At 47.5% G+C, this 19,360-nt stretch overlaps 1 protein-coding gene across 1 annotated transcript; it reads right to left on the bottom strand.

Moving 5' to 3' along the window:
• Window positions 1-324: 324 nt before the first annotated feature.
• LOC147850786 (stress response NST1-like protein) lies at window positions 325-2,211 on the bottom strand. Its single transcript, XM_087335951.1, has 2 exons — window positions 1,508-2,211; window positions 325-642 (listed from the first exon to the last, which is right to left on the bottom strand). The coding sequence occupies exons 1-2, from the start codon at window positions 2,144-2,146 to the stop codon at window positions 472-474; spliced, it is 810 nt and encodes a 269-aa protein (XP_087192077.1). The 5' UTR covers window positions 2,147-2,211; the 3' UTR covers window positions 325-471.
• Between the last annotated feature and the right edge of the window lie 17,149 nt (window positions 2,212-19,360).

Raw genomic sequence — 19,360 nt, 5'->3', positions numbered from 1 at the left:
CTATTACAATTGGCCTTTGCATTGTGTAACATCGATGCTGTTGTTAAGAAGCAAAAATAACTTCACTATATCTGAACACCATTGCATTTGCATGACAAAATGAATGGAACCATGTTATCACACCTCACACAGGCACAATTACAATTGGCCTTTGCACTGTGTAACATCGATGCTGTTGTTAAGAAGCAAAAATAACTTCACTATATCTGAACACCATTGCATTTGCATGACAAAATGAATGGAACCATGTTATCACAATACTTTTCTGCCAACTTCAAGGGTTGATTTATATTGACCTTGTGCCAGCATGTCCTTGCTAGATCGTCAGCTTAAACAAGGATACTGGTATTCCAAACGAAAGGAAGCAGAAAATTCAACAGTAAACTTTTTATCAAACTCACTCCAGATTTGAAGGAAACAAGACTATTATTCTTATTTGCACTATTGTCAGCCAAAAGAACACCACAAATCTCATAGGTCAATAGGGTTTGCTAAAGCTTGTACTATTTTTTGCTCGAGAAGTTCCTCATCGATCCATGCTCCACTTTGCTGTCTAATAATATCCCTTTCCCTCTGCCGCCTCTCCTCGACTTTCAAGTCTTTTTGTTTTCGATACAATCGCCTCTCAGCTGTTTCTTTTGCCTGATAATTTCAAGCACAGATTTCAAAACCAATATATTAGAGAGATTAAATATTGATTAGTACCGACATTACGAAACAAATAAAAGGTAAATGAGAAGGTAAACTTATTTTTTGATTAAGTTTGAACCTGAAATTAGCAGAAATTTTCCAGATGGCATCATAATATATGTATTTTTGTCCACAAAAAACTAAGAGAAATGATAATATGCTTATAATTGTGTTGAATATGTAGATGTGATAGAGGTGGCACTTAAAGGATGACAGAAAACCTTGCAAATCATTTAGGGCCCCTTTCTTTCATCTCACCTCTCATGTTCGTTAATGCTTTGATCCCAAAGGTCAATTTGGACCCCTTCAAAGACAGCAGAGCATGCTTTCATTTCGTGTTCATCAATACTTTGGTCTCATACATACACCTCTAATGTATATATATATATATATATATATATATATGTGAGTCTTGCTCATTTCGGGAACCCATTTTTGGTGTATACGTTTTTCCACAAGAAACATCCCTCCTATTTCCCCTCCACCACAGTGAGTAGCATCAGGAAGTGCCACGATGCTTGAAATCTGTTAATGTCAGTATTAACGTTTTCTATTCTAACATTTGTTCTCTCTATCTGATGATGGTCGTATGATCTATTGCATGCTAATATCATGTAGATGGATTTAAAATATTAAGCTCGATGGAGTAGCTTGGATTTTGCAGCAAACTTTCCATGTTTCTTACTATTTTACACTGTTTTTGTATGACATGGTCTATGATAAAAATCATCAATTTGAGAAAGATCTTGATTTTAATCTCTTATATTCAGTTAATCTCATTTTGTTAAGATGGACGACAAAGACAACTAACACCTACCAGCTCTTCCTGCATCTGTTGTTTTTCTGCCTCGACTTCCATAGCGCGAAGCTTTGATTTTTCCTTCTTCAACCGAATTCTTTCCTCTTTGGCTCTCAATATCTCCTCTCTTTGCTTCTTATCATGAGTAGCTTTCGCTGCTTTCTGCCTCTCTAGTTCTCTAGCATATTCCTTCCTTATATCAGACACCTGTTTCCTGTACTCCACTCTCAGATCGTGCAAATCGCTGATATTCTTCTTCTTCTTTTCCTCCATGGGTTTACTCCGACAGAGACGATGAGGCTTCGGGATCGGCTGATTCGCGAGGTATTTTTGAACCATTTGTTCTCTGAGCTTTTCTGCATACGGACGAACTTTTACTGCAGGAGGAACGCTAAGCTCTCCACTGGCACTATTATCTTCTGCTTCGACCAGTTCGACAGAAGAATTCTCTTCTTGTGCCCCCCCTTCAGCTTCTTTCCCACTGTCTTTCGCGTCATCGAGGAGAGCAACGGAGTGACTGATCAACCGTGAAGAAGAAGCAGGGGCAGAAGCTCCATAAGGTTGAAGAAAAAGAAGAAACCTTCGACAAGAAGAAGAAGAAGAAGACGGAGTGCAGAGGAGGGTTCTGAGACGGACTAAAGCTGCATCCATCGCCATAGCTCCGTTTGCAGAGAAAGAGAGAGAGAGAGAGAGAGAGAGAGAGAGAGAATTCTAGGGTTTTTTCCCAAGAGGATTTAATTTAATTTTTCTAGGGTTTTTTCGCGAGAGGAATTACTTTACATTTTTCTAGGGTTTTTTCGCGAGAGGAATTACTTTACATTTTTCTAGGGTTTTTTCGCGAGAGGAATTAATTTACATTTGTCTAGGGTTTTCTCGCAAGAGGAATTAATTTACATTTTTCTAGGGTTTTATGTGGAGGAGGAATTAATTAAATTTTTCTAGGGTTTGCGAGGTTAGAGTAAAATAATTAGCGAACAATGATGATGGGCGGGCGACATCATTTTCTCATTTTTCTAACGCGGTCAAAAACTAATCTGGCTATCTACATCTTCTAACTCCCCAAATTTTTTGAATATTCAAGTGCAAGACCAAAATTTTGAAAATTGTGGAACATTACAGTAATAATAAATAGGGTTTAGGGTTTCATGTGCTTCCACAAATAATCAAAGGGTATTCTGGGTTGGTAGGAATGCGCCTAGGATTGATTTCCCCTCAGAGGGAAGTAGAGTACTTTTCTCTCACTAAGTGAGTAGTAAAGGAAGGATATGCTAGATGAGGTTCTCGATGGAGACGACCATCACAACAACGAAGGGCATTCTGTATTTTCTTTCATCCTGGCATCGAGCTATTTTTCTGTAGAGCCCCCCCTACAGTACCGTTACTGCGGCAAAGTTTCACCTCCAAGTTTGAGATGGATCGGTGTGGTTCCTCCACGCCTGCGTCTTCAAGAAACTACTAGAGTACTGGTTAAAGCTCCTCTTCGGGGTCAAATTGATTGGTCAAAAGGGCTAAAGGAGAATGTTATTCCTCGCAATACCGTTCCTATGGGAACGAGCAGTCAACAGATTCATCTTCATCTGAAGGAGTTTCTTTTAACTATAAGTGATTGTAAAAATACAAAATAGGGAAGAAATAGGATATTTGTTGACGGTTGCATTTCACGAAAGAGAATGATCTAGATATCTTAGTCAGAATTTTGAAAATCGATAAAACTTCATCATATTTAAACCTGTCTATGAGTCTAGAGATGTCAAACTTGAGGGCAATATTAATGCCTTCAATCAAGGTACATATGGACTCATGGTTAATGATTTATTAGGAGTGCTTAAGGTCATTGTTGATACTTTGAAATGTGTAAACATTGGATCGTTGCTCGATCTATGAGCATGGAAGCGAATAAAGAGCCGACTAATTGCTGGACACGACTAATGATAATGTTATTTACTTTAAAAATCAGCTACATCGAAGAATAATACCGTAGGTTGGACAATGGATGCAAATAGCTATTTACTTGTTCAATCAACTCATCTTGGACACACACATACTCTTCCAGAATTACAGAAACATTGGGTCATTGAACTTCATGATCTTGGAATATCGAGTTCATAAGTGAAAGTTGTCATTCATGCATGTGGTTGCCACTTAATACAAAAGGATACACCAATGGACATGTTGGGCACAATCTAGGAAAATTTGATGCAACTACAAGTTCCGTTGAAGTTAACGAGATAGACACATGGAAGGCGCATGATATTCCAGTTGAGATTCAAATAAACCATGTAACTTCAATGTGCCTTACTATTGCAGAAAGGCATCCCGAAAGGGAAATATGTGACAATGTATGATTGTCATCATGCAGGTGACCAAGGAAGAGGTGGAAGAGGCATTCAAAGGACCAAGCCATCAAAGCATCGTGGATGCACATTTCATGTAAATGTGAGACAAAATGAAGGTGTTATGCATGAGATTGTAAACAATTATATATATAACCATCATATCAGACATGTCCCATGATCTCATCGTGATGACTATAAATTGCCTATACATCTAAATGGTATTAAGTGTTGCATGGATGATCTTTTTAATGTTTGATGTGCAAGGCATGTTGCCAAGATGAGCATCAATAAATAATCTTTTCACAAGTATGAGTCTACTCCAATAGAACTTGTGTGTTATAGATTCTTTATGATACCAAAGGAGGTGCATAATACAATTACCAAGCTCAATAAAAATGCACTATCAGAATATGATTGGGCGTCAATGATGTAAGATGCACATAGTGAAATCTCAAAGGAAAGTGGTCCATGCGCAACCATATGTACATGGCCCAAATGTATCTCCAACCCGAGAATAGTTCATATTCATAAGTATTATTTTTATTGAATGGTCAAAGTTAAATGCGGAAGCTATCACAAACCGGTTATCTGGATAGCAACAAAAAAACAGATACAGGTTTAATGGAAACCTTACGAAACACAAAGACAAAGAGTGGGAGAGACAGAGAGAGCAGAATAGTAAACTCTATTACAAAATAGTAACACTCGTACATAGAATGTGCTCAGAGAGCACTTTTATACAAGTCCTTATACGAACTGATAGAAGTACTGACAAGTACTTCAATGCTCATACAAGCGACTGGCACTGACTCCCAAAAATATGCCTACATACTAGGCTAGATCTGTAGGCCTCTAATGGCCTACTGGTTATAATCCGAGCCAGTAGCCAGTCCTCTCCTCCTGTTCCCCCTAGCGTCCTCCCGCTTGGCTCTTGCTCCTCGTTCCGTCCGGTCCCACGCACCTCGACCTTCTCAGTTGGCTTATTTGCTCATAAGGCCCGCTTGGCTCTTGCTCCTCGTCCCGTCCGGTCCCACGCACCTCGACCTTCTCGGTTGGCTTATTTGCTCATAAGGCTCATCTCAGCTTCTTTGCTATTGCGACTCCGACGGGTCTCGACATGTTGGTTCCTCTGTGTCGGTGTCGACTTCCGTTGCCTTCTCATCCGTTTGGCCTTCAATCGATTCGGCTCCTCCGTATCGAGCTCCTCTTCAGAATCGGGTGTCATAGACAGGATGCCACATGGAATGGTGGGGTTTGAACCCATAACCTTCTGGTCATATTGGGCAACCTTACCAATTGAGCTACATCCATCTATGCATTATTGTATTGTGTAAGAATTAACTTATTTCATTATGGATTGATCACTAGAACTTTCAAGAACCTTCTTGAGAATGCATCTTCATGCACTCTCTAGAAGTCTTCTAGCTTTCATGCATACCTCCACATTCTTGTATAAATACTGGGGTGCACCTTGATTACAACCAAGGTGAACAACACCAGTTACGAAAGCATATATAGTTCTTGTTTATTTGTCTATCCTCTCTCTTGCTTGTTCTCTTGTCTATGCTCTCTCTCTCTCTCTCTCGCTATCTCTTAATATTGAGCCTCGTCTACTTGTCCTTCACAATCTTGTGATCTTGCTTATGCTCTCGCTCTCTCTTAGTACTTAGCCTCATTCCACATGTTTGTGACATAGGGTGCCTCTGATTCATTCTAGCTCTTGTCCGAATTGGCTGTCTCCAATTCGTCTTCAATCTTCAGACCCTTCATGACATCGAACCACGTCCAGGTCTTGGCCTTCTTCTTTCGGTCGGCTCTATCCTTCTTGACTCTACTATCGTTGCTGTTTGTTCTGACTTTATCGGATGTGCCAACTTCTTCAATCGATTTAGCTTCCTTTTTCTTCTTGTCTCCCCCTGTCTCTCCGGCTCTTTGTCCGGTGCCAATACCTATTTTTTCGGTTTCTGTATTGGTTCTCCCCATATTAGTCCTAGTCCTAGTTCTCCCCCTCAAGTGTGGCCTGTCGAGATGCAAAAGACCAAGCATCGCCGAAAAATGTTGCAACTTTTCCAGGCCGAGAGGTTTGGTGAAGATGTCAGCAACCTGCCAATCCGTCCGAACATACCGGAGTTCGACTTCATCGCTGAGGACCCGCTCACATACAAAGTGATAATGCACTTCTATGTGCTTCGTCCGAGCATGGAACACATGGTTCTTGGCTAGCTGCATGCTACTCATGTTGTCGTAGTAGATCGGGATTGGAGTCGGGACTTCAATCCAGAGGTCTTGCAACAGTCGTCGAAGCCAAATGGCTTCACAGGTGGCGACGATAGCGTCCCGATACTCAGCTTCAGTGCTCAAAAGAGCCACAATCGGCTGCTTTTTGTTGCTCCACACAACAACCGCGCTACCAATAGAGAACATGAATCCGGAAGTGGATCGTCGATCCGACGCATCTCCGGCCCAGTCGGCATCCGTATAGCCAACTAGCTTTTCGGTTATACCATGTCGGTATAACAGTCCCCGATCCTTAGTGTCGCTAACATACCGGAGTATTCGGTGTGCGCATTGAAGGTGCTCCATGGTCGGCTTCTACATGAATTGGCTGATCACTCCGACCGGATAACTGATGTCAGGTCGGGTGATTGTCAAGTAGATGAGACTTCCGACAATTTGTCGGAACCATTTCTCATTGTAGGTCAGTCCGGAGTTGGGACATATCTTCAAGTTTCGGTCCAGTGGTGTGGAGACTGTCGGCAATCCGTCATGTCGAACTTGTACAACATATTCAACACATAATGTCGTTGTGAGAGCAATATGCCGTCGGGGGTTCAGATCACCTCGATCCCTAGAAAATAATGAAGGTCCCCTAGGTCCTTCATTTCAAATGCGTCCGACAGTTGGGACGTCACTCAGACGATTTCATCGAGCCCCAGTATGGTGATTACTAGATCATCCACATATAGCAAGATATAGACTGAACCGTTCGGACCTTTCCGGATGAACAATGAAGAGTCGGATTTTGAGGCCACAAACCCCATCTTACGCAATCGGTGCGTGATCTTCAAATTCCAAGCATGGGGGGCTTGCTTCAGGCCATAAAGTGACTTCTTAAGGCGACACATTGTTGACTTGTTCATCTCTGATTGAAATCCAGGGGGTTGGACCATGTAGACCTGTTCTTCAACATCACCTTGAAGAAACACATTCTTCACATCCATATGATGAACTTGCCACCCCCTTTTTGCGGCAACCACCAACACCACACGAACCGTTGTCATCTTCGCTATTGGAGCAAAAGTTTCATGGTAGTCGATTCCTTCACCACTAACCGGGCCTTGTACCGGTTGACCGAACTGTCATCATTGTACTTCACCTTATATACCCACTTACAACCGATCGGTTTACGTTGTCGGGGAGGGTCAACTAGGTTCCATGTGTCCTTGGCATCGAGTGCCCGCATTTCTTCCTCCATAGCAGCAGGCCAGTGTGCGTCCTTCGCCACTTCTGCGTAGCTCTCCGGCTCACGCACTTCTGCTACTTTCTTCATGTACACATAGTGATGCGCCATGTACTCGTTATACCCATACCATTTGACGGGTCGATCAATGCAATTTCTGGTCTCCCGATTTCTTGGCTAACTCGGCCGACTCGGACTTCTCTTCCGAATGTCTGTCTCCGGAGTCGGATTCACTCCGATTCGACTGTTTTGTGTCAGTGGCGTATTCTGACATCTTCTTCTTCCCTTTTTCTTTGCATGTGAACCGTCTCCTCAGTTCCTTGCACGGGGAAAGCATGGTCGAGTCTCCACTACTCGCCGACTCTTCAATTGATTGGTCCTGCCGACTCAGTCGCTCGTTTGGCCCACTCAACCGGAACGAGATCAGACTCTCTTCTACAATACGGAAGTCTTCTTCACCTTCTACCCAGATCGTTTCGGGCTCACTGGCCTCATCCTCCGGAATCGGGTCGGAGTCGGTAGAGTATACCAAGATGCCAATTCATCAAACTCAACATCTCGGCTTACTCGGACTTGCTTAGTCTGGGGGGTTATAACATTTATACCCTTTCTGTTCATGAGAGTAGCCGACTAGTATGCATTTCTTCGACTTCGGGTCCAACTTCCTCCGTTTCTCATCTAGTACATGCACATATGCTATGCTACCGAATATCCGAAGGTGCCTTAAATTCGGCTTCCGCCCGAAATACAACTCGTTTGTTGACACCTTCTCCCTGATCCGGTTTTGGATGTAGACAACCGTCCTGACCGCCTCATCCTAGTAGAATTTGGGCATGCTTTTCTCCTCAAACATTGCCTTTTCCGCGTCGACGATTGACCGATTCTTAATCTCAGCCACACCGTTTTGTTCTGGTGTGTATCTACAGTTGAATTCTCTCCGAAATTCTCTCCGACTTTCTTTGATTCAGTACATAGCTTCCTCGATTCATTCATTTATCATCCTTTTCTTTTTCCTCCACTCTTTTATAGATGTTGTCATGATATGGCAAGACTCAAGACTCGAACCCATGACCTTATGTTATATGGGTCGAGCTCTTGACCATTATATCATCTTTTGTAATATGTAGGATATTATTTTCATTTAAGTTTTATTATAGGAAATTAATGTCTATTCTAAATTTCTCTGGAACATTCTAGAAGCTTCAGGATTACTCTTGAGAACACTATAAAAGAAGGTACTAGGCATTATGTTGAACCAAATTGGTTCAACGCCAATCTTAAGCCTCTTAGCCACTTTGTACTTATCCTTCACATAATATATTAGCTGTTATCATCATCTCTCTCTCTCTCTCTCTCTCTCTCTCCTCTTCTCTCTTTCTCTCTCGGGAATCTTACACAGTCCCGTTCTCTTAGTACTAATAGTACTTCTCTTCTTTAGTACTAATTCTCTCTCTGCTTTAGTACTATTCCTGACAGATGCACCCATGCATATGATGCATGTGAGGGTGCAAGACATGCATGTAATGCATGTGATACATGTTTGCCATTTGGCGCTCATGCATTACATGTAATGCATGATAACCATGTCATTCAATCAAGCTCTCATGTACGAGAATTTACATATGAAAAAGTATAATGATGAAAATACAATGTTTTAAGAAATGACTTGGCTTTGTGGTAAGTCAATTGTGTTATGTAAGATTGTCCCTCCTTGTGGGAGAGTCGGCTAGCCGAAATCTGTCAAAAAGCCGAAACAAGAGTCAGTTGGCCGAAATCGACCAGAAAATTGAAACAGGATTCGACCGAATGGTAGTTGGCCAAATAGAAGTTCAGATGAATACACACATACATATATATACATAGTCATACATATATTTGAGATAAGTTAGTATATATAGAGAGAGGGTTGTATTAATTGCATATATATGTGGGATAACTCCTTGAGAAAAAACAGTGAGAGAAGCGCGAAAGTGAACCCTTCTCGGTTTTCTCCTTTCCACATGATTTTCTCATCGTTGCCGAAAATCTTCATGACATCCACCCCCACCAAACCGTGCGTCCTCTGGTATATGCCAAGTGTGAGATTTCAGCTACGGTGATTAGTACGACTCCTCCATTTCGAGCATGTCCGTTCCTTTCACTTGAACCATTGTTGCCACCCAATCCACAATATCATTCACGCATTCTTTGCTTTACCATGACTAGTTATCATGGTCCCTTGTTCACCTTCCGAGCATAACCATTTAGACTTTATGCATGTTCCACCTTTGTCCTGATTGTCTCCTTGCTCAAGGCACTTTGACCCGTCACGCATTTTTGTTTTGTGTCTTTCTCCCCAAGCCTTTATATGAATAATGACATTGACTGCCCCATGTAGTACCTTCAAGTGCATGCCCACTTCGAGATCCTTATGTGTCCATGATCTATGTTTCTCACTTTGTCCACTCTCATGATACAATCTCATGTTAGAGTTGACAATCTTCACACTAATGTCTTTGTTAGATGTTTTGATCACATCCTTCAGATCCTCATGGCTCGCTTGACCATCGTCATCCCTTGTCATACTTTGCTCGAACTCTTTTTTGTACGCATCAGCTTCCATCTCTATGCTTTGCTTGACCTCTTCCTCCCACATATCAACTTCAACCCTTGCTTCTTCGCCATCATTGTCCTTCTCTTGGGTCTTACATTGGTTAATGCCCAAGTCTCTAGAACGAGTGTGGAGAGATCCATATGTATTTGTCGGCCATGCCCCGACATCATTATTTGCAGCAACTTGGACCTTCATTTCCCCACCATCATCTTCTGTCTCTTGGGTCTCACAGTGGCTTTGAACCACAATTGCCCAAGTCTCTAGAACATGTGTGAAGGAATCCATTTGTCTTTGGTCAATTGCCTCTGACACTTTTGTCTTTATGTCATCTTTCACATTAGAGTTGAACTTCCCCTCGTTGCCACCTTCCATCTCTTGGGTCTTATGTCTGTTCTCGGACACAACTTCCCAAGTCTCTGGAACTAGTGTGGGGAAAGTCTTGTCACAACCATTCACCATCGACTCGTCCATATCTATCTTCGCCTTGATGTTGCTATCCTCATTGGCTTCATCCTTCACTTCCCCGCAACCACCTTCCGTCTCTTTGGTCTCATGTTGGCTCTCGGACGCAACTGCCGAAGTCTCTAGAACAAGTGTGGAGGAATCCTCTCCATGGTGGTTGCTCTCTCTTGCCATCTTCAGGGCAATGTCATTGTCTGTACTGTCTCGAACCTAATCTTCCTCTTCGCCACCATCCGATCCTTGGGTCTCATGTTGGTTCCCAAACGCAACTACCCAAGTCTCTAGATGAAGTGTGGAGAAAGCCTCTACATGGCCATTGTAAACGTAAGTGTTTGCGGAAGCGTAAAACAGAGAACAACACAGAGAGAGAGAGAGAGAGAGAGAGAGAGCAAAACACAATTTCAAAATTATATCAAGACTCTGTACACACACTGTGCTAAGTAGCACTATTTATACAAGTCCTCTTGGGACTAACAGAAGTACCATGTACTTCAATGCTCACACGAGCATCTGACACTTAGTACGAGACTATAGCTACCTAGTAGTCTATCCTATACTAGGCTTCCGATTGGACTTTCGGTTACGGATTGCACCCGGCCTCCACTGCTTGCCGGTTCGGTTGCTCACCGTCATACCGATCCGTTTCGCCCGATCCGTCTTGCTTACCGGCTCCGGCTTATTCAGCCGATCCGGCTCCGGTTGAGCTTGCCGCTCAACACTCCCCCTCAAGCTCAACCTGAGGTGGGGTCGTAGTGTCGACCTCTGTGGTAGTCGGTTCTTCCAACCAACTTCTCCTGGCGTCACTCCGCCTTGCCCGCGCTCCTCGTCCGGTACGGTCCCATTTGCCGCGACCCCTTTGGTTCTGCGCGCCTCGACTCTCTCGGCCAGCATGTCTGCTCAATAGGCCCATCTCAGCACTCACGTTGTTGTGACTCCGGCGCTTGCCGATCCGTCGGTTCTCCCACGATGGCATCGACTTCCACTGTGTCCGTGTCCCCTTGGCCTTCAGTCGATCCGACTCATCCGGATCCATTTGTTGATCCGAGTCAGCAGTCTCCAACTCGTTCCAGCTCTTGTCCGAATCGGTACACTTCGATTCGACTTCTGGCTTCAGGCCTCTCACCACATCGGACCACTTCTGAGTCTTGGCCTTCTCCATGCTTCCCTCGACTTCTTCAGCCGGTGAACCGAAATCGAATTCCTCATTCGACTCTGCATCATGGTCAGTACCGTCGTGATGACCTCCGCACAACATGCACTTCTCTTCCTGAGTGCACAACTCTTCTTCACAACCGCTTGCTCCGACCTGTTCGGATGTGTCGACTTCCTTTGTCGACTCGGCTTCCTTCATCTTCTTGTCTCCTCTTCTTCTGGCTCTCCTCTTACCGACGGGTTCAACAGTTTTTTGGCCTTTGCCCGTTTCGGTAGAGACTTTGCCCTTGCTTCTCCCCCTCAAGTGCGGCACATCGAGATGCTGAATACCAAGCATGTCGGTAAAGTGCTGCAACTTGTCCGATCCGAGTGGCTTGGTGAAGATGTGGGCAACTTGCCGATCCGTATGAACATACCGTAGGTCAACTTCACCGCTCAGGACCCGCTCACGCACGAAGTGGTAGTGCACCTCGATGTGCTTTGTGCGAGTATGGAACATAGGGTTCCTGGCGAGTTGCAGGCTGCTCATGTTATCGTAGTAAATCGGGATCGGGGTCGGTACCTCAATCCGCAAGTCTCGCAGCAGTCGCCGAAGCCAGATGGCTTCACAAGTGGCAACGGTAGCGGCCCAGTACTCAACCTCAGTGCTTGACAAAGCCACTGTGGGCTGCTTCTTGCTGCTCCACGCAACGACCGCACTACCTATGGAGAACATGTATCCGGAAGTGGAGCGGCGATCAAACGCATCGCCGGCCCAGTCAGCATCTGTGTAACCGACAAGCTCTTCGGGTATACCTCGCCGGTATAGCAGTCCCCGGTCCTTAGTGCCGCTGACATACCGTAATATTCGTTGCGCGCACTGAAGGTGCTCCACGGTCGGCTTCTGCATGAACTGACTTACCATGCCGACCGGATAGCTGATGTCGGGTCGGGTGATGGTTAAGTAGATTAGGCTTCCGACAACCTGTCGGAACCGTTTCTCATTGCAGGCCGGTCCGGAGTTGGGACAGAGCTTCTGGTTCCGGTCCAGGGGTGTGGAGACAGGTCAGCAATCCGTCATGCCGAACTTGTACAACATATTCAACACGTAATGTCGTTGTGAGAGCAATATGCCGTCGGGGGTCCGGATCACTTCGATCCCAAGAAAATAATGAAGGTCCCCCAGGTCCTTCATTTCGAATGCGTCCGACAACTGGGACTTGACGCGGTTGATTTCGGGAAGACCCGATCCGGTGATGACTAAATCATCCACATACAAGAGTATACATACCAGACCGTTAGAGCCTTGCCGGATGAACAACGAAGAGTCCGACTTAGAGACGACAAACCCCAGCTTACGCAACCGGTGCGTGATCTTCGCGTTCCAAGCTCGGGGGGCTTGCTTCAAGCCGTAAAGCGACTTCTTCAGTCGGCATACCGCCGACTTGTTCATCTCCGATTGAAATCCGGGGGGCTGAGTCATAAAGACTTCTTCTTCAAGCTCTCCTTGAAGGAAGACGTTCTTCACATCCATCTGGTGAAGATGCCACCCCCTTCCCGCAACAACCGCCAGTACCACACGAACCGTCGTCATCTTCGCCACAGGAGCGAAGGTCTCGTCGTAGTCGATTCTGTGGGTCTGCGCGTATCCCTTCGCCACTAACCGGGCTTTGTACCGGTTAACAGAACCGTCGGCGTTGTACTTGACCTTGTACACCCACTTGCATCCGATCGGTTTACACTGACGGGGAGGATCAACTAGGTCCCAAGTTTCGTTGGCATCGAGTGCCCGCATTTCTTCGTCCATAGCGGCACGCCAATTTGCGTCCTTTGCCGCTTCTACGTAGCTCTCCGGCTCACGCACTTCTGTCACCTTAGTCATGTACGCATAATGATGCGCCATGTATTCATTCTACTCGTACCACATGACGGGATCCTTCTGGCGGGTTGATCGGCGCAACGCACCGTCACCTGATTTGAGGCCCTTCTTGGCCAGTTCGGTCTTCGTTGCAGAAGATCCGCCTTTCTCCTTTCCGGAGTCGGATACGCACCGATCCGACTCATCGTTGCCGTTTTCGAATTCCGGCATCTTCCTCTTCCCCTTCTCTTTGCGCGTGAACCGTTTCCTCGGTTCCTTGCGCGGGGAGAGCACGACAGAGTCTCCACCACTTGTCGTCTCTTCATCTGACTGGTCCAACCGACTCAGTCGCTTGTTCGGTCCACTCAACCGTAACGATTCCGGACTCTCATCTTGAGTCCCGGCTTCATCATCCTCTGACAGGGCTGATTCGGGCTCACTGGCCTGCTCTTCCGGCATTGGGTCGGGATCGGAAGTCGGAGTCGGTACGGAGTACCAGGATGCCGATTCATCGAACTCGACATCCCGGCTAACTCGGACTTCCTTCGTCCGGGGGTTATAGCACTTATACCCCTTTTGCTCTTGAGCATAGCCGACTAGGATGCATTTTTCCGATTTTGCATCGAGCTTTCTCCGCTTCTGATCCGGCACATGCACATATGCTATGCTGCCGAATATCCGAAGGTGTCTTAAGTTCGGCTTGTGCCCGAAATACAGCTCATGAGCTGACACCTTGTCACCAATGCGGTTTTGTATGTAGACGGTCGTCCGAACAGCCTCCGCCCAGTAGAACCGGGGCATGCTCTTCTCCTCCAGCATTGTCCTTGCCGCTTCGACGAGTGTCTGGTTCTTCCTTTCGGCCACACCGTTTTGCTCCGGTGTGTATCTGCAGCTGAACTCTCGCCGAATTCCCTTTTGCTACAGATAACTAGTGAATTGGCCGGAAAAATATTCCTTTCTGCCATCCGACCGAAGGCATTTGATCTTCCTCTCCGATTCCCGTTCCACCATCTTCTGGAGGCTCCGGAAACAGTCGAAGACTTCGCTTTTCCGCTCAATGAGGTAGATCCAAGTATGTCGAGTATGGTCGTCGATGAAGGAGACGAAGTATCGGCTCCCGCCAAGGCTTACACTTTGTGCTGGTCCCCACACATCCGAATGGATGAGATCGAGCTTGTTACGGCTCCGGTTCCGTTCAGTGGGGAATGGAAGCCGGTGTTGCTTCCCAAGTTGGCAGGCTTCACAAATTTTGGCTCTCCGGCCGCTGAACTTCGGCAAACCGAAAACGACTTGTTTCGTTTGCAGGTCTTGAAGCCTCCGGTAGTTGACGTGGCTTATCCGCTTGTGCCACAGGTCGATGTCTGACTCGACCTTCTGTCGTTTCGCGAACAGAGCGGTGCCAAAGTCATTGGTGTTGAGGATAAACATCCTCCCGTCTCTGCGCCCTTGCGCAATGACTTCGCCCTCATCCTCAATGAAGCACCCGAGGTGCGTAAACCGCACCTGCATCCCCTGGTCGACAATCTGACCGACGGACACCAGGTTCTTCGTGATTGTCGGAACGTGTAATACGTTCATCAGCTTCCCTTTCTGTCCGACGTGGCTTAGAGGGACTTCTCCGATGTGCACGATTGGGTGAGGAGTGTCGTCTCCGGTTTCGACTACTCCTGGTTGATCCGGTTTCTCCAGAAAGGAGAACCACTCTTTGTGGCTCGTCATGTGGTTCGACGCGCCGGAATCAACATACCACACTTCCTCCGTTTTGGAAGTGGTCTTCTTCATTGAGTTTGCCTTGTGATTCATCACCAAGGCTGGCCCCTTACCGGCCTTTCCGGTTCCGAATCCTCCTGATCCATTTGCGTAGTGCGAGTTTTGCCGGCCATCCTTACCGGTCTTGCCGGATCCGGATTGTTAACTCTTCGGGCCGGACAAACGCCTAACACAGGGTGTCTACGGGAGACACTTCACCAAAGGGTGTTACGACAACCGGATTAGACTTCAATGCTTAATCCGACTTAGTTAAGTTACTTATTAGGATCGTCTTCATAACACGCGTAAGATATGACAATTAAGACAGAACGGCAATTAACACAGAGATATAACAATGCTTAAGCTTTCATTAATTAACCGCTAACTATTACATTGTATCCGGGCCTTTAAATAGGTTTCCGGTCTGTATTACAAAACGGTGCCATCCGCACCTGTTCGAGATCGGTCCGGATCCGGAACGGCATACCGATTCCGGTCCGTCCGTCCACACTCATAGCTTAATTACAACCACATTCCTACTACTTAATTAGCTCTCCGTTTCCCACTCTGGACTCCTTTGCCGGCCGGTAACACATGGCACGCCCGTGGGACAGTACCTTGTACGTCGAATCCACAACCGACCCTTGCTATTCTTCGTCCAAAATGTCCAGAATGCTCTGTTCGAGAGGCTCCAATGGTTCATCTGGAAGTGGTTGTTGTTGTTGTTGTTGCTGCTCTGTTGTTGTCTGCTGCGGCGGGTCTGTTGGTGGTTGCTGCGGCTGCTCCTCCGTTTGTGGCTCTGACCCCGGCGTCTCCGTCGTTGCTCCCTGCGTCGTGGTGGTCTCCGGTTGACTAGTTCCCGGCTGGCCCTCAGCCGGCGATGGTTCCTCATCACTAAGGTTAACCGTTGTCGCTTCCCGTGCTTTTTCTTCCCGTACCCGGGACCGCTCGTAGCTTTCAAACTGGATTTGAGCGTCCAGCCTATCATCGTCCAGCTGAGCTAAGAGCTGCCTGACCTGCGCTAGCTGTTCATCTGCCAGGACTTGGAAGTCGTCGGCCAGCTTGTCCCGTATGGCGGTGAAGTCCTCGGAAGTCAGCGTATAACAGTCATCTCCTTCCTTCCGCCGGTTTGCCACATCCGCCCGTAGCAACTGGAGTTCCGCCGTGTTTTGTGCCCACTTTGTCCACCATTTTACGGAGCTTTCATCAATCAAGTGCTTTGTCTGATTCAGCCATGCCCGAAGGATGGACTGAATCCGGCTCGTTCCCAATTGCGATTTGGTTTCCGCCGCTTGCCGTTCCTCCTTCAGTTGTTTGATGATTTTTACGTTGTCCTCCGCCTGCGCCTTGTAATGCGTCAATTGCCTTTGATATGTACTTTGTAATTTCTGCAATACTGTTGACGCTCTCTCTTTGTCTTCCCGCTGCTGCTTCTGGAGCTCCATCTAGACCTTCTCCGCCTCTTCCAAGCGTCTTGTATTTTCCGCCCGTTCGTCGGCGATCGCCGTTGCGGCCCGATCAACTGCCTACTGGAGCTCGGCCATCCGTTCTTTATGCTCTATTTCCAGCCGTTTGTAGTCCCGGTGCAGGTGCTCAAAATCATCCGTCTTTTGCTTGAGCCGTGCGTTGATCTGACGACGGGCCCGGTCCTCGCGGTCCTTCTGCTGGCGGAGCTCTTCCTTTAGCCGTTCTATCTCTGTTTCCGCCGTTTTCCGCAGCTTGTCCTTTTCCTGCAGCACTTTGTCTTTCTCCTCCTTTAGCCGGTCGTACGCTTCATGGCCTTTCCGGAGGCTCTCCTCTGCCCGGCGGAGGTTCTCAGCAGTCTTCTTTAATTCGGCTTCGACCGCCGTCTTCAATTCTCGTTCACGGCTCCTTAGCGCTTCTTGTGCGGCAAGTTCCTCTCTCAATTCCGCAAGCTCCCGAGCTTGCGCCACATCTCTCGCCGGAACGGTTTCCGTTGCCGGGGTCTTATTCCTATGTACAGGTCGTTCCGTTTCATTATTCTGTACACTTACCGGAGTCACCGGTGATTGGATCCGTATTTTAGCCATCTCTGTCGTGACCTGATCCAAGTCTTTTTCAAGGCACCGGATTCTGGACCGGGCCGTCTCTAGTTGTTCGGTTGTGACGAGCAACCGTTCGCTTTGCGCTCTTTCTTCCGCCTCTATATACCCCACTGCTCCGGCTATCTGTTCGCCTATCCACCGGAGCCACAGGCTACCGGTGCCTTGTTATGCTTGCACGGAGGTTTGATAGATGGGCTCACTTGTAGAGGGGTGGTCCCGCCTGGTTGCGCCGAGTTGCAGTTCCGTTTCTGCCCGTGGACCATCCTGCTGTCCTGGTTCCCCTTGCACTTCTTCTTGGCTGACCGAGGGAGGCTGCAGTGACCTTTCCAGCTCTAGCGGGATGGGACTTGCCGGTGTTGCCGGTGGTGCCGGGGTTTCTGTTTCCGGTGCCATCTGCACCGGTTCCGGTTCCTTCCTTGGCGTAGGAGTCTCACTCAGTATGGGGAGTCGATGTTCCCTCCGTCTGAGGGTCCGAACGTTTCCCGGCTGTCTCAACGGTCCTTGCCGACGACCGTCGCTGGAGGTGCTCCGTAGGCTCCTCCTCTATTTCCTCCTCCTGAGCTCCGGCATTGAGTTTTGCCGCCAAGGGGTCCACTTCTCGATTCACCGGTCGCCGGAGTGTGACCTTTACGGGCCGTGCCGGTGGTTCCTCCTGCGCCTCCGTTGGGCGCTTCCGGCTTCTGCTTCTTGTTGCCGCCTGTTCTGCATCCACCGCCTTTCCCTTACTGGCCTTCGAGGCCAACAACTGTTGCCGTTTGGAAGCTGTCCTTGGTGTGCCGTCCGGCACTCTTCCTCGCTTCTTGGGTTGGACGGTCTGAACGGGTGGCACCAGCAAGGTGAGCCACTGCGTTACGGCGTGCCATATCCTTCGTCCGTCTCGGCCTTCTTTGCCGTCTTTGCCTCTGACGATCTCGATTGCCGCACACAACCCGTCTGCAATCAATACCGGCCAATCCATCTTGATCCCTTCATAGGTGGCGATGATCATCCCTGCCCGGTTCTGCGGCATGACAGGGGGTCTAGGGTATACGTGGCCGTATTCATGGAGCAGACGAGCAATTTTGTGGAACAACATATCTCCGCCGCCCTGTGTCCGGTAGCCCTTGCTGGCTAGAGAGTACTCACCAAAATACCTGATGAGTTGCTCCGGGGTTGGATTGTCGATCGTGAGTATGCCTCCCTCCGGAAGGCCAGTTAACGCTCGAATCGCCTCTGCCGTTATGACCTCTGTATCGATTTCCTTGATCACTTTGTCGGCTTCTTTGTGTGGCGGTACTCCCATCATCATCAAGAAGCCCTCGAGCCCGTGTTGCTTCAGCCATGTCTTGGCGGCTTCCGACAACGTTTGCGGGTCCATTTCTGTGTCGGGTTCGGACTGCGGTGACGAGGATGGATGGTGATGAGAGCGGGGTTGAGAAAGAGAGAGTTCAGAAGGCAGGAGTTCTCTGTGCGCAGGTTCTCGTCTGATGATCTTGCAGTGTTTCGGTGCTTCTGTGCTATTATTATTATTATTACTGTGACGTCACATGTCCGTTGGTTCTCCCGGACCCTTACCGGCCTCATTCTCTCCGGTTCCCGGCTTGCCGTCTCTCCCGTCTTGGTGGTTGCCGTCGGTCCTTTGCTCAAACGGGTTCTTAGGCATTGGTCCTCTATATGCCTTTAACCGGAATTCGTTGACCCATTTGCCCAGCACTTCGCCGGCAAGTGTCCCCAACTGGTAGGACCCATTATACTCCCGTGTTAGCCAATATGGTCCGGTTCATCTAAACCTTAGTTTACCCGGCATCTTGCCCATCCGGGTTTGGAATACTAACACTAGTTTGCCGATTGCGAACATTTTTTCGTTACCTTTCCTGTGCCGGTCGACGAATGCTTTCCGTCGCCGTTGCTCCAATTCTAAATGTAGGATGCTGGCCAACCATTATTCCTCCAACTCACACAACGCTGTCAACCTTATTATCTCCTACTCCTTCTCGTTCAGCCGTTCTTGTAGCTGAATCCATAAGCTAGGTACTTGAAATTCTACCGGCATGACCGCCTCGAGTCCGAACGCCAACCGGAACGGTGTTGTTCGGATGCTCGTTTTGTATGCCGTCGGGTATGCCCAAAGCGCGCTATGTAGCTTTGTGTCCCAATCCGTCCGGTTCTCGTTGACGATCTTCCGAAGGATGTTCTGGAGCGTCTTGTTTTTTGATTCCGCTAATCCGTTCGCCTGT

Source organism: Azolla caroliniana, unplaced genomic scaffold (genome assembly GCF_043228905.1).
Source record: "Azolla caroliniana isolate FFs.n. ecotype wild unplaced genomic scaffold, voAzoCaro1.0.p SCAF_20, whole genome shotgun sequence".
Classification (NCBI taxonomy): Eukaryota; Viridiplantae; Streptophyta; class Polypodiopsida; order Salviniales; family Salviniaceae; genus Azolla; species Azolla caroliniana.
The sequence above is the reverse complement of the archived record's forward strand: the minus strand, read 5'-3'. Positions and strand labels throughout refer to the sequence as shown.